Consider the following 21,225-nt stretch of genomic DNA (forward strand, 5'->3'; position numbering starts at 1 on the left):
TCTGCACAGTGCAGTTCTGTCCTGGGGGCTACTTCCAAAGCTTCACCTCCCTTTAGGCCTTGGAATTAAAGGCCTTCCTTTTTGCCACCAGTGCTTGTGTGTTGTGGTGCCTTATGGGATTTTCCTGCTTTGACAGTGTTTTGAGACAGTTCATTGTGCCCTTCAAGTCCTTCCATGTGCACACACACACACCACTCTCACCAGTGTCTGGCCCTCCAAAGAACACAAGCCCTGATGATTTGTAGCTCCCACTCCAGTGGTTGGCACTTGGAGCTCCCTCCTTACCCAGAACTCAGAGCTCCCTTGTGCCAGAAAGTTTAAAGAGATTGTGCCTCATTCTGCCAAGACAACCCTTGGAAAAAGGTGTCCCTCTGTGTTTCCTGGGATAAGAGCACTCTATTGTCATCTTCCAAAACCTTGGAGAGGTCCCAGAGATCTCCCAGGAGGGAATTTGGGGCCTCAGGCACAGGACCCGTATATAGAGGCTGAGGACTCAGGGGTCAGTGATGTGGAAATTGAGGACAGTAGAGGAGTAGGCTGAGAGGTCTGGAAGGGGGGTGTGAGAGCTGGTGGAGCTTTTCTTCATGGCAGAAAAGAGCCTAAGAAAGAAGTAGTGCCACCAAGGGCAGCTGGGGTGGCCTAGACTGGTGACAAGAAGTAAGAAATTTCCCTCCAAGGTCAGTGTTGTGGTGCAATATGTCACAAAGAAGGAGTCTGGATGAGCCCAAGGCTTTGTGTGTGCAGGAAGAGCCAGGGAGGACGCAGAGATGTCAGTGCAGGAAGGTGCCAGCCAGGTGGGGCAGCCGGGGGGATGACGACAGCCTGCAGGGAAAGGGGCAGGGCATGGACACCGTAGGACAACCTGGGCTGGAAAGGAGACAGGGATGGGGAGAAGCTGAAAGGCCCTGACAGAGCCACCTTCTGCAGGCCTTTGGCCAGGGCTGCTGTCTGTGCCCCTGATGCCAGGAGGAGGGGAGTGCCCCTTGCAGCCCTGGGGCCTCATGGCCTCCTTGTCCCTGCTCAGCAGCCTGGCAGGTGCCACCCCATGGTCCTGCCCTTGGCATTGCACATCCCACATCCCAGTGCCCCAGGAAGAGCCCTGAGGAATGAGGCAGGGACAGGATGTCCCTTCCCAGGGGCTGGGGGTAAGGGCTTGGTCCTCTGGATTAAGGAAACAAGTCAAGGTTTATTCAGCATCAGAGCCACCTTTCCCTTGCTTTTCCATCCTTGTCATCACTGTCTGCAGTTTTCTGCTCTAACTGGAACCTGGGGACACGTTCTCAGTTATGCCCCTCAGTGAGACTCATTAGCACTAAAGGAAACTTTAGTGTTTCAATCTCACTTTGACTTTTTGAGAAGTTGTTTGAACTTCCTCTCAGGGACTGAGTCTCTTGTAAACAACATCAAACCCCCCGAGGGTCATGAAATGCCTGGGGCTGTTGCTGTGCTGCTGAGCTGGGCAGGGCTCCTGACACACAGGGAGCTCCTGGCAACCCAGAAGAGCTTCAAAGAGACAGCTCTGCTGGTGAGCAGCTCCTCTGCACAGCCCAGCAGGGCTGAGGGCACTGCCAGGGCAGCTCAGGGACACCAGCAGGGCACAGACACAGCTTCAAGGGGATCAGCACTGGTAGGATGGCTGAGAGCTCCCTGCAGGAGGAATCTTGGCAGGGTGCACACGGTGAGTCTGTGGCTGCAGGGCAGTGCAGGGGCAGCTCCTGGAGGCATCTCCTAAAGCTGGCCCAGCCCCAGCTGATGGGATGGGTGAGCAGGGGCTGTTTTGGGGCACTTTGGAAGAGCTGTGAAGCCGGGGGTGCAGCCAGGGGTGCCCAGGGCTGTGGGGCAGAGCAGGGTCCTGCAGCCCAGGGTGCTGTGCTGGGCAGGGACTCTGCTGCCTGCCAGGGGCAGCTCTCAGCCGGCCCAGGGAGCTGCTGCCAGGGCTGGGGGAGAAGGGCTGTGGGCAAGGAGCAAACCTGGCAGCTGAGGGAGGATCTTTTCCATGTCTTGCTATTGCAGGATCAGACCTGCTCACAGCTCCACACCACTACAGGATATTGAATGGAGAAATTTTTGCAAGTTCAGAAAAGACAGGGGCTACAGGAAAGAAATTAGTCCTGAGGTGTGTTTCCTGCTTAGGCATTGTAGCAGAGACATTGTTCTCTCAGTTCTGGAGGCTGCACTGAAATTTAAACTCTTTTACTCTCAGAGGTGAATATTTCAGGCAGGATCAGAAATGAGCACAGGATCCTGGGCAGTGCTGAGCCTTCCCTTGGGGGTGGGCACTCTCTTGTCCCAGCCCTTGGCTTCTCTGCAGGAGGGGTCCTGTCCTGCTCTGTCCAGCACAGCTGCATCTCTGGGCTGGCACAGGGGACACTTCACAGAGCTGCCCTTTCAAGCAGCACTGCCCTGCTCTCAGGACAGATCTTGGTGGGGTTTTTAAAGATGAATCTGTGTGTGTAGTCATCTTCAAGGCAGCCCAAGGGAAAGTGCAGGGCAGATGGGAAACAGGCTGAGAGGCACTGCAGCTCTCCTGGCTCTGGAATAAACAAGGGAGAGCTCAGCCCTTCTGCCTGTCCTGTCTCAATACTCGTCAGATTTGTAATCAGAAAAATTTGCCCTTAAATAACCAGATGTTATGATTGTAACCAAACAACCCATTCAAAATTATTTTAAGGATACTCTCTGCCTTTCTTCTGCAGCCCAAATTGCTCCAGGACAACAGTACAGGAATTGAACTTTTCCATTAAAGGTGGGTTCCATGTGACAACCCCTGTGATCATGAGAGCTGTCCCAAACCAGCTCCATGTCTGCACTGCAGCAGAGCAAAGCTGAGTCCTTGGCAGCACATGGCCAGAGCTCCTGCTCCTCACAGCACCCTCAGAGAGCACAAACCAGAAATGAAATGCCTTGACTTGGAGGGGATTTCCCTAAAATCTGCACTGGCTTTGCTGAGAGGGGGCTGTCTTAATTGTTCGCTTTATTTTCCTTTTTTGAACAGACTCTGTCCTAAGGAGCAGCAAATGTCCAACAGCAGCTCCATGGCCCAGTTCCTCCTCCTGGCATTCGCAGACAGGCGGGAGCTGCAGCTCCTGCACTTCTGGCTCTTCCTGGCCATCTCCCTGGCTGCCCTCCTGGCCAACGGCCTCATCCTCAGCGCCGTAGCCTGTGACCACCACCTGCACACCCCCATGGGCTTCTTCCTGCTCAACCTCTCCCTCACAGACCTGGGCTGCATCTGCACCACTGTCCCCAAAGCCATGCACAACTCCCTCCAGAACACCACAACCATCTCCTACACAGGATGTGCTGCACAGCTCTTTTTCTTTGTCTTCTTCATGTTATCAGAGTACTGTCTCCTCACCATCATGTGCTACGACCGCTACGTTGCCATCTGCAAACCCCTGCACTACGGGACCCTCCTGGGCAGCAGAGCTTGTGCCCACATGGCAGCAGCTGCCTGGGCCACTGGCTTTCTCACTGCTCTGCTGCACACAGCCAATACATTTTCCCTGCCCCTGTGCCAGGGCAATGCCCTGGGCCAGTTCTTCTGTGAAATCCCACACATCCTCAAACTCTCCTGCTCACACTCAGGCTACCGCAGGGAAATTGGGCTCATTGGGGTTGGTGTCTGTTTGGTGTTTGGTTCTTTAATTTTCATTGTTTTCTCCTATGTGCAGATCTTCAGGGCTGTGCTGAGGATCCCCTCTCAGCAGGGACAGCACAAAGCCTTTTCCACGTGCCTCCCTCACCTGGTCGTGGTCTCCCTGTTCCTCAGCACTGGCATGTTTTCTGACCTGAAGCCCCCCTCCATCTCCTCCCCATCCCTAGATCTGATTGTGTCAGTTCTGTACTCGGTGGTTCCTCCAGCACTGAACCCCCTCATCTACAGCCTCAGGAACCAGGAGCTCAAGGATGCCATAAGGAAAATGATGACTGGATGCTTTTCAGGAGCAACAACCTGCCTCTTTTCTTCTGCAGAACACTCACTGTGTAATCTTTTACTGGCCCAGCCTGCCTTCTAAAGCTTTTGAGAGTGCCAGTGGGGGGTGGTTTCTAACTTTTTTTCTCTTTTAATGTTGTTAACACAGAAATTTATTCTTCATCTCATACCTAATTCACTCTCTAATTCTTTCTTTTGACCCACAATTATTTAAATGAGGGATCATTCTCTGTGTGCATTTAAACAAAGTAAAAGTTCCTGCAGCAACTTCTTTGTCAAACATCTTGCCTTTGTTATTCTGTACATGAGGAACCAAAATCTCTGAGTAGAATAAAGGACTTGAATTCTTTTTTCCAGATTCTCCCTCCAAGAACTTCCCTGAAGCTGGAGGGCAGTGCCTGGGTGCAGAGGAGAAGGGCTAAAGAGTCCTGGTTCAGGAGCACTGCCAGGGAGCAGCAGCTCTTGGCCTTTTCAGAGATGCTGTTTTTCCACTGCCTCCCTCTCCTTTCTGCTCCTTGCCCAAGGCTGAGTGCTCTGACAGCTCAGTCACTGCTGTGTGTCAGTCCTGTGACCATGGGCTGTGACTCCTCTCTGTGCCCCAGGAGCTGCTGTGCCCTTCAGGGGGGCTGGGGCTGTGGGGGGAGTGCCCAGAGCTCTGCAGCACCCTGGGCTGGGCACTGCTGTGGGGCCAGACCAGACTGGGCTGCTCCACCCGTTGACCTCTATAATGAAATCACTTGTAATTTTCTCCTGCAGAACCATGAGAATGTGTGTTGTGTCCTGAGCACTAGACTGGACCTGTGGGATATTGAAAAGGGTTTGGTGTCAGGGATATTGAGAAGGCTGGGCAGTGTCACTGGGAGACCTCTCCCAAACACTTGGAAAGGCCAGAGCCAGCCCAGAGCTTCCTGGGGCCTTGGCAAAGGCAGACATGGAACCAGTCTGCAAACAGGGCAGCAAGGAGGGTTGGGAGAGTTCCAGATTGCTCAGGCTTAGCAGGGAAGGGGATATGACAAGTCTTCCTGCAGCCATTCCCAGGCATGGGAAGGATAAGGCAGGGATTGCAGAACCCCTGTGGGAAGGAAAAGAAGGGGATGTTCTGTGCCCAGACTGTTTCAAGGCTCTTGACATTGTCTCCTGTGATCTCCTTAGAGGCAGACTGGTGACAGCTGGACTGGAGAAGTGAAACATGTGGTGAGTGGGAAGCTGAATGACTGATGAGGGTCAAAAGTCATGGCACAAATTCCTCTTGGCAGCAACTCCCAGGTGACATCCATCAGGGACCAGCCCTTGACCATTCCTATGGAACACCTTTATTATGTCTCTGGGTGATGGGATGAAATGCACTTTCCACTCCTTTGCGGATGATGCCAAGTTGCAGCGAGTCTGTGAGAAACCTCGTCCAGTTAATGGTGACTTGGACAAAAAATGTGGTCAAGATGAGTGAGTGGGATAAACTGGTCTTGCCATCAGGTGCCCAGCAAGGCCCAAGACAATGAAGAAAAAACTCATGGGTCAGAGGAAAGGAAAATCAAAAGGAGGGAAAAAGACCAAACACAACCAAACCAAACCCAAACAAACACAGAATGACAGAATATGCTGAGGTGGAAGGGACCCACAAGGCTCATCCCGTCCAACCCAACTCTTCCATTGCCATCTGCCCCCACCCCAGCAGGTTCTGGAGCAAAGCACAGCTGAGGTCCAGCACAGTTCTGCTCTGACACAAAGAACCTGCAGTCAGGGACAGGAAGAGGACAAAGTCTTGTTTAACCAGCCTGAGGAATAATGGGATCAATGACCTCCTCTATCCCTGGGCACTTGAATGACCCTGTAGATCAGGTTTGGTAGCAGGGAGGGGGCTGCAGGTTTCCCTTAGGGAAGAGGAGATCAGGAGTTGACTCTGTGTCAGAGAGAGCCAGTTTCAGGTGGCTCCAAAATGGACCAGCCAGTGCCCAAAGCTGAGCCAAAAAGCAATTCCAGAGGCACCTCTGTGATAACCCTTTGGAGAAAGGATAAAATCCAGGGTGCTGTAACCCAGAGAGGAGTGAGAGAAATGGGGGAGAAACAACCCTGCAGGCACCAAGGGGAGTGGAGAAGAAGGAGGAGTGAGAGAGAGCCTTGGTGGACACCTGGCAGCCAAAAGCCAACCCCCAGCCCTGAGAGCCACAGCTCAGCCCAGCACAAAGCTCCTTTAGGTGTGGAGGTTCTTTGCAGCAGCTTTTTAGCAGAGCTGCCAGCTGGGCCATCAAAGGGGATGCTCAGCTGGGTCTGAAACCTGGGTGATCCTTGTCAGCCTTGGCTCTGCAGGAAAGAACTATAGAATCCGAAATAGTTTGAATCAGATGAGACCTTTATAGGACATCTAGTCCAATCCCCCCACAGTGAACAGGTTTACATTCAACTAGATCAGATTGCTCAGAGCCCTTTCTAACCTGGCCTTGAATGTTTCCAAGGGTGGGGCATCTATGACCTCTCTGGGCAACCTGTGCCAGTGTTTCATCACCTTCAGTGTAAAAAATTTCTTCCTTCTATCTAGTTCAAATCTGCTCTTTTTTAGTTGAAAACCATTATCACTTGTCTTATTACAACTAAGTCTGTGCCCATCCTTCTTATAGGTATGATCTCAGGAGCTCCTGACAAACCTTGACCAAACCAGCTGAGCAATGAAGAGCCCCTGGACTGGACCAGGGGTGTGGTGAAAGTGTCCCTGGACTACCAGGGCTTGTGGGAAAGTGTCCCTGGACTGGACCAGCTGCTCCTGGATCATAAAGGCAGGAACAATCTGGAGTGGAACAGTTGGGGAACACAGGATAATCAGTCATCCCATGAAAGCCTTGGAACATTCCCTAAATGAATCATAACCCAAATGGAACAGTTTGGATACAATTCCCAAATACTGTGGAAACTCCAGTCATTCCTGACACCAGGATGGAAATTCAGCAGATCACTAAAGCCAGTCACCTTGAGAGCCCACAACCAGCGGGGCTGAGGGAGGCCCTGGCAGCTCCCCAGCACCTCCCTCTCAGTGGGACACCTCTGGCAGCCTCTACCAGCTCGGGAACCCTCCAGTTTGCAACACTCCAAAGACCCTCCCTGATGCCCAGGACAATTCTGATCCCCCTCAACAAACACTTCATCTGTGACCATTGTCTGGTGGGAAACACAAAGGGATTTGGGGGAGTGTTTCCCTGACAACAAAGAGAATTTGGGAGAGGGACCTTTCCCCACCCAGCTCTTGATGTGTCCACACATCTCTGCCTGGGTGTGGGTGTGAATTGACTGTGGGGTGAATGTTGTTTTTGTGAATCTCTAATTCAGTCACTGTTAAAATTGTAGCAAATGCTATTGAATCACTTGATAACTGATAAACTGGTCAATAATTAAATGCTACTAATCTCTTTTGCCCCCTTATATTTGTGTCCAAATACTTTGTGCCCTGACCCTCTTGCATCCCAAGGCTCTGTGTAAATCATTCTCTTTCATCAAAAAATATAGATTTTTTGTGATGTCCATTTTAAAATCTTCCCCCTTAGCTAAACTACAAAACAACTCCAATTAGTTGTTGACGTCTTGAAGACAATTAAAGGAAGGGAAATAATTTGTTTTTCAATGTTTTAATGGGTCCCACAGTGTGTTTGGAGCTGCATCAGCTGTCAGTCCAAGATGGGCCATGGCAGAACTGGTGAGGTTGGGGGGTGAGGAGAAAGGCTGATCATACAGGGTCAGTCTGGATCTCCTGAGGAGACACTCAGCATCAAGATCACTTGGAGAACACCTCTATCACCTCTCCTCTGAACTAAAAAATGTCCATCCTTAAAAAGAAAAAGTACAAACTTTGAAGACTTGTTTTGAAATTGCCTTGAAGACAATTAAAGGAAGACAAAGAGATCCTGAGGGATTTCTGCATTTTAATGAGCCCCACGGTGTGTTTGCAGCCCAGCCCATGATCCTGAGGTACTGAGAGAAGATTGAAGCAGCTGCTGAAGAAGTCAGAAGCCAAAGTGCAAGTGCCTTGAAGCATTTCTGGGCCCCACTGAGGGCAGGCACTGCCAAAGCCTCCCCAGGGACTCCTTGGAGCAGCTCCTTGGAGGCCAGGAGTGCAGGCAGACAAAGGCTCTGGGCAGGCCCCTGCAATGCTGAGCAAAACCTGCCTTGGTTTTGTGGAGCGCAAAGGCCAAGGGCTGAGCCCCAGGCCCTGGCCCAGCAGATCCTGTCCCTCCTGGCTGGCTCAGGGCTGTTTGGGGGGCACTGGGATGGCAGGGGGAGGAACAACCAAGGCCCAAAACTGGGCAACCCCTGCCAGGCTCCTGAGGGAGGGGCGAGGCAGAAACCAAGTGCAGAACCTGCCAGGCAAGTGTCTTGTGGTGGCCTGAGTGGCAGAGGCAGCTGCCAGAGGCAAGGGGACAAAGGCCTGGGTGCCTTTGGGCCTTGCAGCCCTGCCAGAGCCCTTGGCCATCTCTCCTGCAGGCTGTCCTGCCCTGGCCCTGCTGCTGCTCTGGCCTTGCAGGCTGCACACACCCCTCCTGCTTTCCCACCCCCTCCCAGCAGCATTTCTAGACCCTCCCTGATGGCTCTGCACCAGCTCTGGCTGTTACCATGTGCACTTGGCCTTCTGAACTTGGATCCTGAGCCCCTGTGCCACAGGACATCCCTGCCAGAGCCCAGGCCCTTCTCCTGGGGGTCACTGCAGAGCTGAGCAGATCCAGGTCACCTCCCATTCCTCTGCCAACCCCCTGGGCCTGCTCTGGGCCCTCCAGGTCCTTGCCCTGCTCCCAAGGGCTGTGGGGGTGCTGAATGGTCAGGGCTTGGGGTTTAGAGCTCAGGGTGGGGATTAGGGAGAACTTTGGGAGGTTTGTTGTTCTGCTGGCAGTGTCTGGTTCATGATTAGGGGAAGAGATTTTTAGGCTGGGTTAGGATTAAAGCTTGGCTTTTCATACTGGTAATACAGATTTGGGAATGGGATGGGCATTGGAGTTTGGACTTCTGGGTTTGGGGTTTGCCTTTGAGGTCTGGTTGAGGTTGGGATTAGAGCAGTGGATTCCTTTCCATGGGAGGGGCAGCACTTTTATGTCATGTTGGGGCTTGAGGTTACAAATAAGGTAAAGGTCTCTCAGGAATGTTTGCCCAGTCATTGTTTCAGCACCCTCAGCATTCCCTGAACCTGTTTTTACCTCATCAAAATCTTTCCTCTCTCTTGGCCAAGCCCCTCTTTCCTTCCCCAAATATCCAATCCTTTTGGTCTCAGTTCCTCCTAATCTCCCCCAATCTTTCATCTCGGTGGGGTCAGCTCTGTGATGACTCTGTGCAATCTCATGGAATCAAGGGGCCATTGTGACACTGGGGAAACTCGTGGAAAAATGGAACCTAGGGACACTGTACAACTTCATGGAATCAAGGGGTCACTCTGACACTGAGGACACATCATGGACTCAAGGGGCCACAGGGCATTATGGAGCCAAAGGAACCCAGGGACACTGTGCAGCCTCATGGAATTGGGGGCCATTTTGACACTGCAGGACCTCATGGAAACAAGAGAAAATCCAGGTTTATCCAGGTCCTGAGGGTGATTCAGAAGGGAGGCAGCAGTGATTTCTCCCTACAGACCCACCACTCCAATGGTCTCTCCCTGCAGTCCATGGGTGTCCTCAGCATTTTCCCCAGTGCCTCCCTGCCCTGAAGGTTTCTGGCCATCAGGCTGGAGCTGAGGGGGTTGGGCAGGTGCCTGAGGAGGGGGTAGAACAAGGGCTGTGTCCAGCTGTGCCAGGAGGGCTCTGCTGGGCAAGGATGAGGAGGCTGCAGAAAACAGTGGCACTGGGGAGGTGAGAGGAGCAGCTGGAGAGACCTTGTGCCTGCCCACGCTGGGCAGGAGCTGCCCCAGGATGGCAGCTCTGAAGCACTCCCAGGATGTCCCTGTGAACAGGAGGGGAAGACTGGATCTGAAAATGGAACCTGGAAAGCAGAGAGCAGGAGTGTCATGGGGACACTGCAGGAGAGTTCCAGCCCTGGAGCAAGGTGACAGAAGAAGTGATCCACTGCCCTCAGAAGATCCCACAGCATCCTGGAGATGCTGGAAGGGATCCCAACTCTGCTTGAGAAGTTCCCAGGGCCTGTCCCTGCCTGTGCTCCAAGGGCTTCCAACCCACAGGACTGTGCTCAGAGAGCACTCAGGCCTTACAGTGAGAAAGGGGCTCAGGAGGACAGTGTGGAAGTGGCAAGAGAGCAGCTCTGCAAAGACCAAGCACTGCTGCTCCCTGGCAGTGCTGCTGGGCTGGGATTATTGTCCCCTTGCTGTTTGCAAATACACCCTGTCCTGCAGTGTGCTGTCCTTTAGGAACAGCTAAGAAGGGTCTTGGACAAAGAAGGCACTGCAGGGTCCTTTATTTTGTTTAAATACTCAGCCAGTACAATTCATCATTTATACAGTCTCTGGGTCAAAATCAAAAGGTGGACATAAAATTAGGAGGCAGATGCCTAAGAATATTTCATTGCACAGAAAATTATTGCAAGACGAACCCAATGACCTCCACGAAAAACCTGTACAAAAAGGTTAGACCATTAAGGAGTCCCATTCTGAATGCTACACACCAGAACACAGGCACTTTATTGCTCCTGAAAAGCATCCAGTCATCATTTTTCTCAGGGCATCCTTGAGCTCCTGGTTCCTCAGGCTGTAGATGAAGGGGTTCAGTGCTGGAGGCACCACCGAGTACAGAACTGACAGGGCCAGATCCAGGGATGGGGAGGAGATGGAGGGGGGCTTCAGGTAGGCAAATGCTGCAGTGCTGATAAACAGGGAGACCACAGCCAGGTGAGGGAGGCACGTGGAAAAGGCTTTGTGCTGTCCCTGCTGAGAGGGGATCCTCAGCACAGCCCTGAAGATCTGCACATAGGAGAAAATAATGAAACCAAAACACCCAAATGCTAAAGAGATGGAAATCAAGAGAAGCCCGAGTTCCCTGTTGTAGGAATGTGAGCAGGAGAGCTTGAGGATGTGTGGGAGTTCACAGAAGAACTGGCCCAGGGCATTGCCCTGGCACAGGGGCAGGGAAAATGTATTGGCTGTGAGCAGCAGAGCACTGAGAAACCCAGCGGCCCAGGCAGCTGCTGCCATGTGGGCACAAGCTCTGCTGCCCAGGAGGGTCCCGTAGTGCAGGGGTTTGCAGATGGCAACATAGCGGTCGTAGCACATGATGGTGAGGAGATAATACTCTGCTGAGATGAAAAACAGAAAGAAAAAGAGCTGTGCAGCACATCCCATGTAGGAGATGGTTGTGTTGTTCTGGAGGGAATTGTGCATGGCTTTGGGGACAGTGGTGCAGATGGATCCCAGGTCTGTGAGGGAGAGGTTGAGCAGGAAGAAACCCATGGGGGTGTGCAGGTGGTGGTCACAGGCTACGGCGCTGAGGATGAGGCCGTTGGCCAGGAGGGCAGCCAGGGAGATGGCCAGGAAGAGCCAGAAGTGCAGGAGCTGCAGCTCCCTCCTGTCTGAGAATGCCAGGAGGAGGAACTGGGACATGGAGCTGCTGTTGGACATTTGCTGCCTCTGGGTTTTTGTTTCCCACACAGGAGAAGAAGACATTAAGAGGACAGTTAGCGTGGACTTATCTAAACAAAGTCAAAGCTGTATTCTACAGACACTCCCCATGTCACACACAGACAGCCTTTTGATTTCCTAGGAGATCTTCCTTCAGCTCCAGTACTGGGTCCCTACTGAACAGCATTTTCTCTGTTTTAGCATCACTGTGCTTCTGTACAGGGGTTTCACATAACAAGGATATGTTTAGGGACAGGTTTCCATCCTGGAGGAGAATTCACAGCTTGGAAGGAAACCTCAGGGAGACAGTCAAGTGTCCTTATGATGGCATTTGATTTAAGCAGACTCAGCTCCTTCCCCAGCACCACAGACTGCACTGGTAGGGGTCATATTCCGTTTGCAGGTGCAAAAAGGACATCTCAGACTAGTCCTGATGGGTCTAGTAGAGGTGATGCTGGTGCTGCCCACAGGCAGAGCAGTGGCTGAAAGCACATTAGGAAGCTCAGATAGGCCTACTGAGCACTCACAGTTCAGATGTCTCAGGGACTTGTCAAAAATAATACTTTCTTAATTATTTATTCCTCCCATTCCTCAAGAGCAGGAAACTGGAAACACAATCTCAGGAAATTTCTTTAACCTTATAAAAATCTTTGTCTTGGAAATATTCTGAGAGGGAGCTGGAGCTCTGAGCATGTCCTCCTCCTCTGCACTCCAGATGCTCTCAGAGTTGCACTTAGAGAATCTGTAGTTGGTGGGCAGTGCCAGCTTTCCCAGATGCCTCCAAAAGCTGCAGTCCCATTGCCCTGCATGACCAGACTTCCTGTGCCAAGATCTGTTAAAAATTCTCCCCCAGTGAGGTCTCAGCATCTTTCTACATCTGACAGCCTTTAACTTCTCTCTGTCTCACTCCCCTGCCCTGGGTGCTGCAGGCAGTGCCCTCAGCCCTGCTGGGCTGTGCAGAGGAGCTGCTCACCAGCAGAGCTGTCTCTTTGAAGCTCTTCTTGCTTGCCAGGAGCTCCCTGTGTGCCAGGAGCCCGGCCCAGCTCAGCAACACAGCAACAGGTCCAACTCATTTAATGACCCTTGGGGGGGTTTGTTGTTGTTTACATGAGACTCAGTCCCTGAGAGGAAGTTCAAACAACTTTTCAAGAAGTCAAAGTGAGATTCAAACACAAAATTTCTTGTAGTGCTAATGAGTCTCATTGAGGGACACAACTGAGAACGTGTCCCCAGGTTCCAGTTAGAGCAGAAAAGTGCAGACAGTGATGACAAGGATGGACAAGCAAGGGAAAGGTGGCTCTGATGCTCAGGAAACCTGGATGTGTTTCATTAATTTGAAGGGACAAGCCCTGACCCCCAGCCCCTGTGAAGGCAGATGCTGTCCCTGCCTCATTCCGCAGGGCTCTTCCTGGGGCACTGGGATGTGGGATGTGCAATGCCAAGGGCAGGACCATGGGGTGGCACCTGCCAGGCTGCTGAGCAGGGACAAGGAGGCCATGAGGCCCCAGGGCTGCAAGGGGCACTCCCCTCCTCCTGGCCTCAGGGGCACAGACAGCAGCCCTGGCCAAAGGCCTGCAGAAGGTGGCTGTGTCAGGGCCTTTCAGCTTCTCCCCATGCCTGTCTCCTCTCCAACCCAGGCTGTCCTACGGTGTCCATGCCCTGCCCCTTTCCCTGCAGGCTGCCGTCATCCCCCCGGCTGCCCCACCTGGCTGGCACCTTCCTGCACTGACATCTCTGCGTCCTCCCTGGCTCTTCCTGCACACACAGCCTTGGGCTCATCCAGACTCCTTCTTTGTGACATATTGCACCACAACACTGACCTCAGAGGGAAATTTCTGACTTCTTGTCACCAGTCTAGGCCACCCCAGCTGCCCTTGGTGGCACTAGTTCTTTCTTAGGCTCTTTTCTGCCATGAAGAAAAGCTCCACCAGCTCTCACACCCCCCTTCCAGACCTCTCAGCCTACTCCTCTACTGTCCTCAATCTTCACACCCCTGACCCCTGAGTCCTCAGCCTCTATATAAGGGTCATGTGCTTGAGGCCCCAAATTCCTTCCTGGGAGATCTCTGGGACCTCTCCAAGGTTTTGGAAGATGACAATAGAGTGCTCTTATCCCAGGAAACACAGAGGGACACTTTTTTCCCAGGGTTGTCTTGGCAGAATGGGGCACAATCTCTTTAAACTTTCTGGCACAAGGGAGCTCTGAGCTCTGGGTACGGAGGGAGCTCCAAGTGCCAACCACTGGAGTGGGAGCTACAAATCATCAGGGCTTGTGTTCTTTGGAGGGCCAGACACTGGGGAGAGTGGGGTGTGTGTGCACATACAGGGACTTGAAGGGCACAATGAACTGTCTCAAAACACTGTCAAAGCAGGAAAATCCCATAAGGCACCACAAGACCTAAGTACTGGTGGCAAACAGGAAGGCCTTTAATTCCAAGGCCTAAAGGGAGGTGAAGCTCTGGAAGTAGCCCACAGGACAGAATTGCACAATTTCTTTCTCTCTCTCTCCCTCATATTTACTGTTAAATCAAAGCTGGACTGCTGACTTTGGCACATGGTCTCCTTTGCAGCTGAATTTGGGCAGAGGTGTCTGATGTGGTTTGAAGCTGGCTCCCTGCCAAGTCTCCAAACCCTACCACAAGAAGTCCGTCCCGCCCCCCAAAACCTCAGGGAGAAGAGGGAGAAAAGACAACTAAGAAAAACCGGAACTGGAGAGAGACAGCTAAAGTGATATATATAAATATATTTACACTTATGTACTGTTAGATACAATTTGAAATATATATACAATTTCACAAGGGAAAGGGAAGGGAAAGGGAACAAAACCAAAATAAAAAATATATATCCCAATTAGTAGCCCGAGATCTAGTAACTAAAGAGTTAGCAAAGAAAAATCCCACCACTCTCCCTGGGAAAACCGAGATTCTCTCCGGAACGATCGCCGGCAACCTCCGCCTCCCAAGGTCGACAAGGCCTTACCAGGCCTCGCTCCCCAGCACGGCAGACTCAACAGCAGGGAACCTGCACCTCCAAGCTGCCAGAAGGAAAGAGAACGAACACCTTTTCTCCTTCCTTCTTATAGTCTGGCTTACGTAAAAATCATAGGGAATACTGGGTAAATCTGGACCCTTCCTTGGTTACAAACTGGTCACCAAGGAAGGCCTAGCCCAAACCACCACAGTGTCTCTTAATAATGGGAACCTGAGAGTATCCAAGAGGTTTTAGAGGGTGGGAATGGCCACTAGATTCCATGAGGTTCCACAGAGTCTCAGGGTCCATTTGGCTTCATAAGGCTCTGCAGTGTGATAATGGACCCTTGATTCCATGGGTTTGCAAAATGTGTCAGAACTCCTTTGGTTCTAGGAGGCCCCACATATCACAGTGGCCCCTTGGTTCCATGAGATTCCACAGTGTCCCAGGAATGCTTTGGTTCCATGAGCCCTGCAGTGTCACAATGGCCCCTTGATTCCATGAGGTTCCACAATGCCAATATGGGTCCTTGATTTCTTTAGGTCCACAGTGTCCCAGGATCCCTTTGTCTCCCTCACGCTCTGCAGTGTCAGAGTGGCCCCTTGATTCCATGAGGTTCTGAAAAGTCTCAGGGTTCCATGGGTTCCATGAGGCCCTGCAGTGTCACAGTGGCCTAGTAATTCCATGTGGTTCCACATTGTCCCAGGGTTCCTTTGGTTCCATGAGTCCCTGAGGTTCCTCAGTGTCACAATGGCCCCTTGATTCTATGAGGTCCCGAAATGCCTCAGGGCTCCCTTAGTTCCAAGAGGCCCTTCATGGCACAATGAACCCTTGGTTCCATGAGGTTCCACAGTGTCTCAGAGTTCCTTTGGCTCCAGAAGGCCCTACAGTGTCACAATGGCCCCTTTACTCCAGGAGGTTCCACAGTGTCCTTGCTGGAACACACAGGGCTGTAATGTTGTCACCCCTGCAGAGCTGCCTCCAGCTCTGGGCTCCAGCACAGGAAGGACATGGACCTGTTGGAGCGACTCCAGAGGAGACCATCAAAGGGATCAGAGGGCTGGAGCAGCTCTGCTGTGAGGAAAGGCTGAGAGAATTGGGATTGTTGAGGTTGGAGAAGAGAAGGCTTTGGGGTGACCTAATTGTGGCCTTGCAGTGCCTGAAGGGAGCCAACAAGATAGATGGAGAGAGACTTTGGACAAGGTCTTGGAGTGACAGGACAAGGGGAATGGCTTCACACTGAGAAAGGGAAGGGTTAGATGGGATATTAGGAAGAATTTCTGGACTGTGATGGTAGTGAGATCCTGGCAGAGGTTGCTCAGAGAAGTTCTGGCTGCCCCATCCCTGGAAGTGTTCACGGCCAGGTTGGATGGGGCTCTGAGCTCTGAGTCTAGTGGAAGGTGTCCCTGCCCATGGCAGGGGGTTAGACTGAGATGCTCTTTAAGGTCCCTTCCAACCCAAACCATTCCATGATTCTGTGACTGGTGGGGGATGTGGTGGTCGGAGCCGACGGACACAGAGACCCCAAAATGATGGAGTTTTCCATTCTGGGTGGAGGAAGGAGGGGGCAGCAGAACTGACAGCCTGGACTGCTGGTGGTCAGACTTTGTCCTGTTTGGGAGACTGACTGATCTGGGTGTGAGTGTGGATGTGCTGGAGGGCAGGAAGGCTCTGCAGAGGGATCTGGACAGGCTGGATCAATAAGACCAAGTGTCAGGGCCTGCCCTTGGGTCCCAACAACCCCCTGGAACGCTCCAGGCTGGGGGCAGAGGGGCTGGAGAGCTGCTCAGCAGGAAGGGACTTGGGGGTGCTGCTTGACAGGGGCTGGATATGAGGCAGAGTGTGCCCAGGGGGGCAAGAAGGCCAAGGGCATGGTGGCCTTTGTAGAGAAGAGTGTGGCCAGCAGGAGCAGAGAACTGATTGCCCCTCTGTGCTGGGCACTGGGGAGGCCCCACCTGGAGTGCTGTGTCCAGTTCTGGCCCCTCAGTGCCAAAAGGCCCTTGAGGGGCTGGAGCGTGTCCAGAGAAGGGAAGGGAGCTGGGGAAGGCTCTGGAAAACATGTCTGCTGAGGGACGGCTGAGGGAACTGGGCTGGTTGAGTGTGGAGAAGGGGAGGCTCAGGGGGGACCTCATTGCTCTCTGCAATGACCTGAAAGGAGGTTTTAGTGGGTATGGGGTCGGTCTCTTCTGCAAAGCCTTTAGTGACAGGAAGAGAGGAAACAGCCTTAAATTGCATCAGGCAAGGTTCATATTAGATATTCAAAACCCTTTTTCCACTGAGAGAGTGCTCAGGCATTGGAACAAGTAGCCCAGGGAGGTGGTGGAGTCTCTGGAAGCATTCAGGTGGCATCTGGATGTAGCGCTTTGGGATGGGGTTTAGGGGTGATTCTGGTGGTGCTGGGTTGACAGTTGGACTAGAAGATCTGGAAGGTCTCTTCCAACCTTGATGATTCTGTGATTCTCTGACCTGTCATCCCTGTTTGCAGGTTTGTGCTCTAACAAGACCCTGGGGATGTTTTCTCTGTTGGGTCCACAGAGATTGTGTTGTGTGAGCTTTTTTCCTCTACGATCAAAACAAAGAATAACTAATACTAAATCCAGCAGATGACTTTCAAGTACTAACTTGGTCCAGTTTGTCCAACTGTGTCCAAACAGGTGAGGAAAATCTGGAACTTTAGAAGGGTTAGTTTTTACCTCATTAGCAGGATATCCAGGGGTGCACCAAGTGCCTTCCAGTGAGGAGCACAAGAGACCAGTAGACAGTGACAATCTTGTTCTAATGTTAATGTCACTGGAGCACAGAGTGAGATCACATCTGAGTTATGTTTCTTTAATCAGTGATTGGGAATAAAGAGAAAAAGCCATCTGCTGGATTTAGCAATAATTACTCCTTGTTTTGATCTGAGGGAAAAAGGCTCACACAACACAATCTCTGAATGCTCCTTTGAACTTACCCACAGTGTGTTCACAAAGACACAGAGCAAGGCTTTTAGATTTTGCTGCTCCCCTCAGTTCCAGCATAGAAAGAAATGCCTCTGTGCAATAACAGCAATTGCCTTACCATGTTACTGAACTACATTCAGTTTATCTGGTCTCAAACAAATACTCCATATTTTCTCCTTGTTTTATTTTCAAAGGCATGGGTATGGGTATTTAGGTGACTGCCTTCACTGGTATAGGATAGAAACCGTTCACATGGCTATAAATGAATATTATTCTCTTGACAAAACAGCTTTTCCAAAGCCTCTGACAAAAAGAAAGGGAAAAATAACCCAGAAAGAAAAAGGGAGCCACAGGCACATTGCCTGTCACCCACGAAAAAAGGTCTCCTCCCTAAAGATAATTCAGGTACACCCTTCAATCTGGATCTCTCACTATCACCCCAAGCTCTTTTTTGGTGGAAGTTTCTTTAGGGAAGCTGAAGTGCATCACTGTCTCAGACAGCCAAGGATAAGATGACTGAGGGAATTCAGTTGCTCTCTTTAATTAATACAGGATTATTTCCCTTTCATTTGGTGAAGCTAATAATATGACTGGTGGAATGTCAGTAACAATTAAATCATAAACTAGTGCAGCACCAAAGGGAAAACTTACTTTAGTTATGGAGTACTGCCAGCAGAAATCTTGAAAATCTTATATATAATATAAGTATATATATATATAATATATATAAAAAATATATATAGTATAATCTTATATTTACACTGATAAAATACCACATGTACTTCATGGGATACTGCAAGCTTTCTACAATCCTTGTGGCATGTCTTTACAGAGCAAGAGTGAACATTTTGAGATGATACCTTAATAAATGAGTTGCAGTTCTATTGTTTCTTGAATGTAAACACCACATCCTAAACGCAGGAACGGGTTCAAGGTCCATGTCCTATTTTAGACCTTTTCAGCAGCTGTGATATTGTGATAATCACACTTAAAATATTCCTCTAGAAAGAGTAAATTAGCCCTTTTCACTAGGAGGATTATTATGATCAAAAACAATTTTGAAAGAGAACAAATTCAGATTTCTTTTTTTGTTTGTTGGTTGTTTTTTTTTTCAGCAATGCAGTAAATTGCTGTCCCTAACTGGGATGGCTTTTCTACCCAAGAATTAAAAAGAAAACTCCAAAGTTCACTTTATTCTGCACTTATATTACTTTTGGGGTTTTCTGGTTTTTTTGGAGGCCTCACCTCTGTAAAAATACCTTCCTTAAAATGCATTTATGCTTTCTGCAAGAACCAAACCATTCCAGCTGACATACCATTCTATCACCAATACTGCAGGGAAATGTAATATCCCACTAAAGTAGAAGGGAAAGAAGAAAACTGAGCATCAGCAGCTCTTCCTAAGCAAGATCAGGGGTTTAGCTCCATCTAACTGAGGGATGAGATGTGTCCCTCAGTGGGTCTCTTCCCACTCCCCCACCAGCCCTTCTACCCGACTGCAAGCTCAAAGTTCTAAAAAGAGAAGAAGAAGCTGGAGCGTCAATATTTCCCCAGTGCAAACCCCAATAATCTTTGCTGGGAGCTGACAGGAATTGCTGTTCCACTGCCCTGGGGTATCCTGGCTTGAGGCGAGAGCGCAGCCCCGCCCAGAGCCCCCAACCCCTCTGAGAGCTTTTGTAGGGTCTGTTTGTCCATGTCCCTGTGGCAGAGGCTCCCCCGACACCTGCCCTGGAGCTGGTCCAGCTGCTGGACCAAACAAGGCATTGTCCAGCCTGCCTTCCTCCAGCCCCGACCGCCCCAGCCCATCTTCCATCGCTCTGCTTCCTTTTCCTGCCCCTGCTCCCCCTCCGCTCCCTTCCCTCTGGCATTTTTATTAGGAATGTTCTTGTTGTTCTCACTGTCCAAGCATGAGCTGATCCCCAGGGGAGCCTGTGGAATGTAACCCCTCAAGCACTAAATTCCTTCCCCTGTGCCAAAGACACGGGTTTGTTGTTGCTGCCCCTCCCGCCGAGCACCAGTTCCATCTCCTGCTCCTGCCCAGCGGCTTTGCAGAAATCCAGGGCTGGGTGTGGATTGAAGGCTGTGGCAAGGGACAGGATAAAGTTGCTTCACTTTCACCCTTGGTGTCTCAGTGTTTGTGATCTTGGGAATCCTCACAAACCTGGAACAATGGCAGATTATCTGTTGTTGTAAGATATGAACGTGGAGATTGTTTTGATATGTGTTTACATTTTCCTTGAAAGTACAACTGATAGAAAACAATGTAAAAAAAAAAGGGAAATGGAAATAATAAGAAAAAAATAAAGTAAAAAAAAAAGAGAAAAAAAGAGAAAAAAGAGAAAAAAAAGAGAAAAAAAAGGAAAGAAAAAAAGGAAAAAATGAGAAAAAAAGAAAGAAAAAAGGAAAAAGAGGGAAAAAAGAAAAAAGAGAGAGAAAAAAGGGAAGAAAATAAAGAATAAAGAAAAAAGAAAGAAAAAAGAGAAAATAAAAGAAGACAGGAAAACTAAAAACCAAAACGTTCGATCCTCCCCCGCCGCAGGGACTACAACTCCCACAATGCCCCGCGCAGGCGGGGGGCGGGCAGGGGCCGTGACCGCGCGCTGATTGGCTGCGGGGCGGGTCTGTAAAGGCGGAGGGCGCGCGGAGCGAGCGCCATTTTGGCCTCGTGGTCGGGAGTGAGGAGGACTCGCCTGCGGCCGCTGCACTTCGCTGGGTGAGTTGGCGGGGGGGCGGCGAGAGCGGGGTCTGGGGATCCCCTCGGGGGCTGCGGGGAGCGCGGGTGTGGGTGGAAAGGCTGGAGGGCTCGGAGGGGTTTAGCGGGGGGGTTCGGGGGTTCCCGGGGACGTTTTGAGGGGTCCCTGAAAGGACTCGGGGGGGAAGGTTGAAGGTCCTTGAAGGGTTTTGCGGGGCTCTGATGGGGGTTTATTTTTCTGAGAAGATTTGGGGTGTCCCAGGTGGGCTTTGGGGGTCTCTGGGGAGGTTTGGGGTTCCTGGGAGGCTTTGCGGGGACCTTGGAGGCAGTTTTGGGGGGTTTAATGGGTCCCAGACTGTTTTGAGGGTCCATGAGGCTGATTGGGGGTCCCTGAATGGGCTTGAGGGGTCCCAGGTGGGTTTTGTGGGTCACTGAGAGGGTTTAGAGGATGCTGGGGAAGGATGAGGGGTCCTTGAGGAGGTTTCGATGGGTCGAGGGGGGGATTTCAGGGGTTTTGAGGGGATTTTAGGGGTCCCCTAAAGCACAGCAGTGGGGTTCAGGGGGTCCCCAGCCCCCAGGGGAGGGGTCCTAGGGATGCCCCCCAAAATCCAGAGGGGGAGATGTACCACATCTGGGTAAGGGGATCCCAGTGCCCCCAGTATATCCCAGTGACCTCCCAGTGACTCTCAGGATGGCCCAGTAACCCCCTCAGTGACCATCCAGTGTGTCCCAGTGACCTCCCACTGCCCCCCAGTATGGCCCAGTGATCCTGCAGTGAGCACCCAGTAACCCCCAGTATGGCCCAGTAACCTCCCAGTGTCCCCCCGTGTGTCCTGGTATCCCCCAGTAACTCCCCAGTTCTCTTCCAGTGCCCCCCAGTGTGCCCCAGTTCCCCCCCAGTCCCTCCCAGTGCCCTCCCAGTGTCCCTCAATACCCCCTCAGTCCTCCCATTGCTCTCTGGTTCCCCCCAGTGTGTCCCAGTATCCCCCAGTAATCACCCAATGCCCCACAAAGCCCCCAACTGTCCCCAGATGCCCTTGGCCTTTCTATGGCAGGGGGAGCATTTTTGGGGTCAGAGGATCCAGAGAGGAGCAGCGAGGCTGGGGAAGGGAGTGGAGCACAAGTGGTGTGAGGAGAGGCTGAGGGAGCTG

The 21,225-nt window shown here is 51.4% G+C and overlaps 1 protein-coding gene across 1 annotated transcript; it reads right to left on the reverse strand.

The window, feature by feature from the left end:
- Window positions 1–9,255: 9,255 nt before the first annotated feature.
- Window positions 9,256–11,471, reverse strand: LOC127464458 (olfactory receptor 14J1-like). The gene is made up of 2 exons (XM_051774796.1): window positions 10,537–11,471; window positions 9,256–9,283 (listed from the first exon to the last, which is right to left on the reverse strand). Exons 1-2 carry the CDS (start codon window positions 11,469–11,471, stop codon window positions 9,256–9,258), a joined length of 963 nt encoding a protein of 320 aa, XP_051630756.1.
- Between the last annotated feature and the right edge of the window lie 9,754 nt (window positions 11,472–21,225).

The sequence above is a fragment of the Manacus candei genome, unplaced genomic scaffold (genome assembly GCF_025592945.1).
Source record: "Manacus candei isolate 608988 ecotype Guabito, Panama unplaced genomic scaffold, ASM2559294v1 h1tg000225l, whole genome shotgun sequence".
NCBI classification, from domain to species: Eukaryota; Metazoa; Chordata; class Aves; order Passeriformes; family Pipridae; genus Manacus; species Manacus candei.

Coding starts and splice junctions, on each gene's coding strand:
- LOC127464458 (XM_051774796.1), bottom strand. CDS start 11,471: ATGTCCAACAGCAGCTCCATGTCCCAGTTCCTCCTCCTGGCATTCTCA. Junction 9,284..10,536: donor TGCTTTTCAGGAGCAATAAA/GTGCCTGTGTTC, acceptor TTTTTCCACGAG/TTTCCCCAGTGTCACAATGG.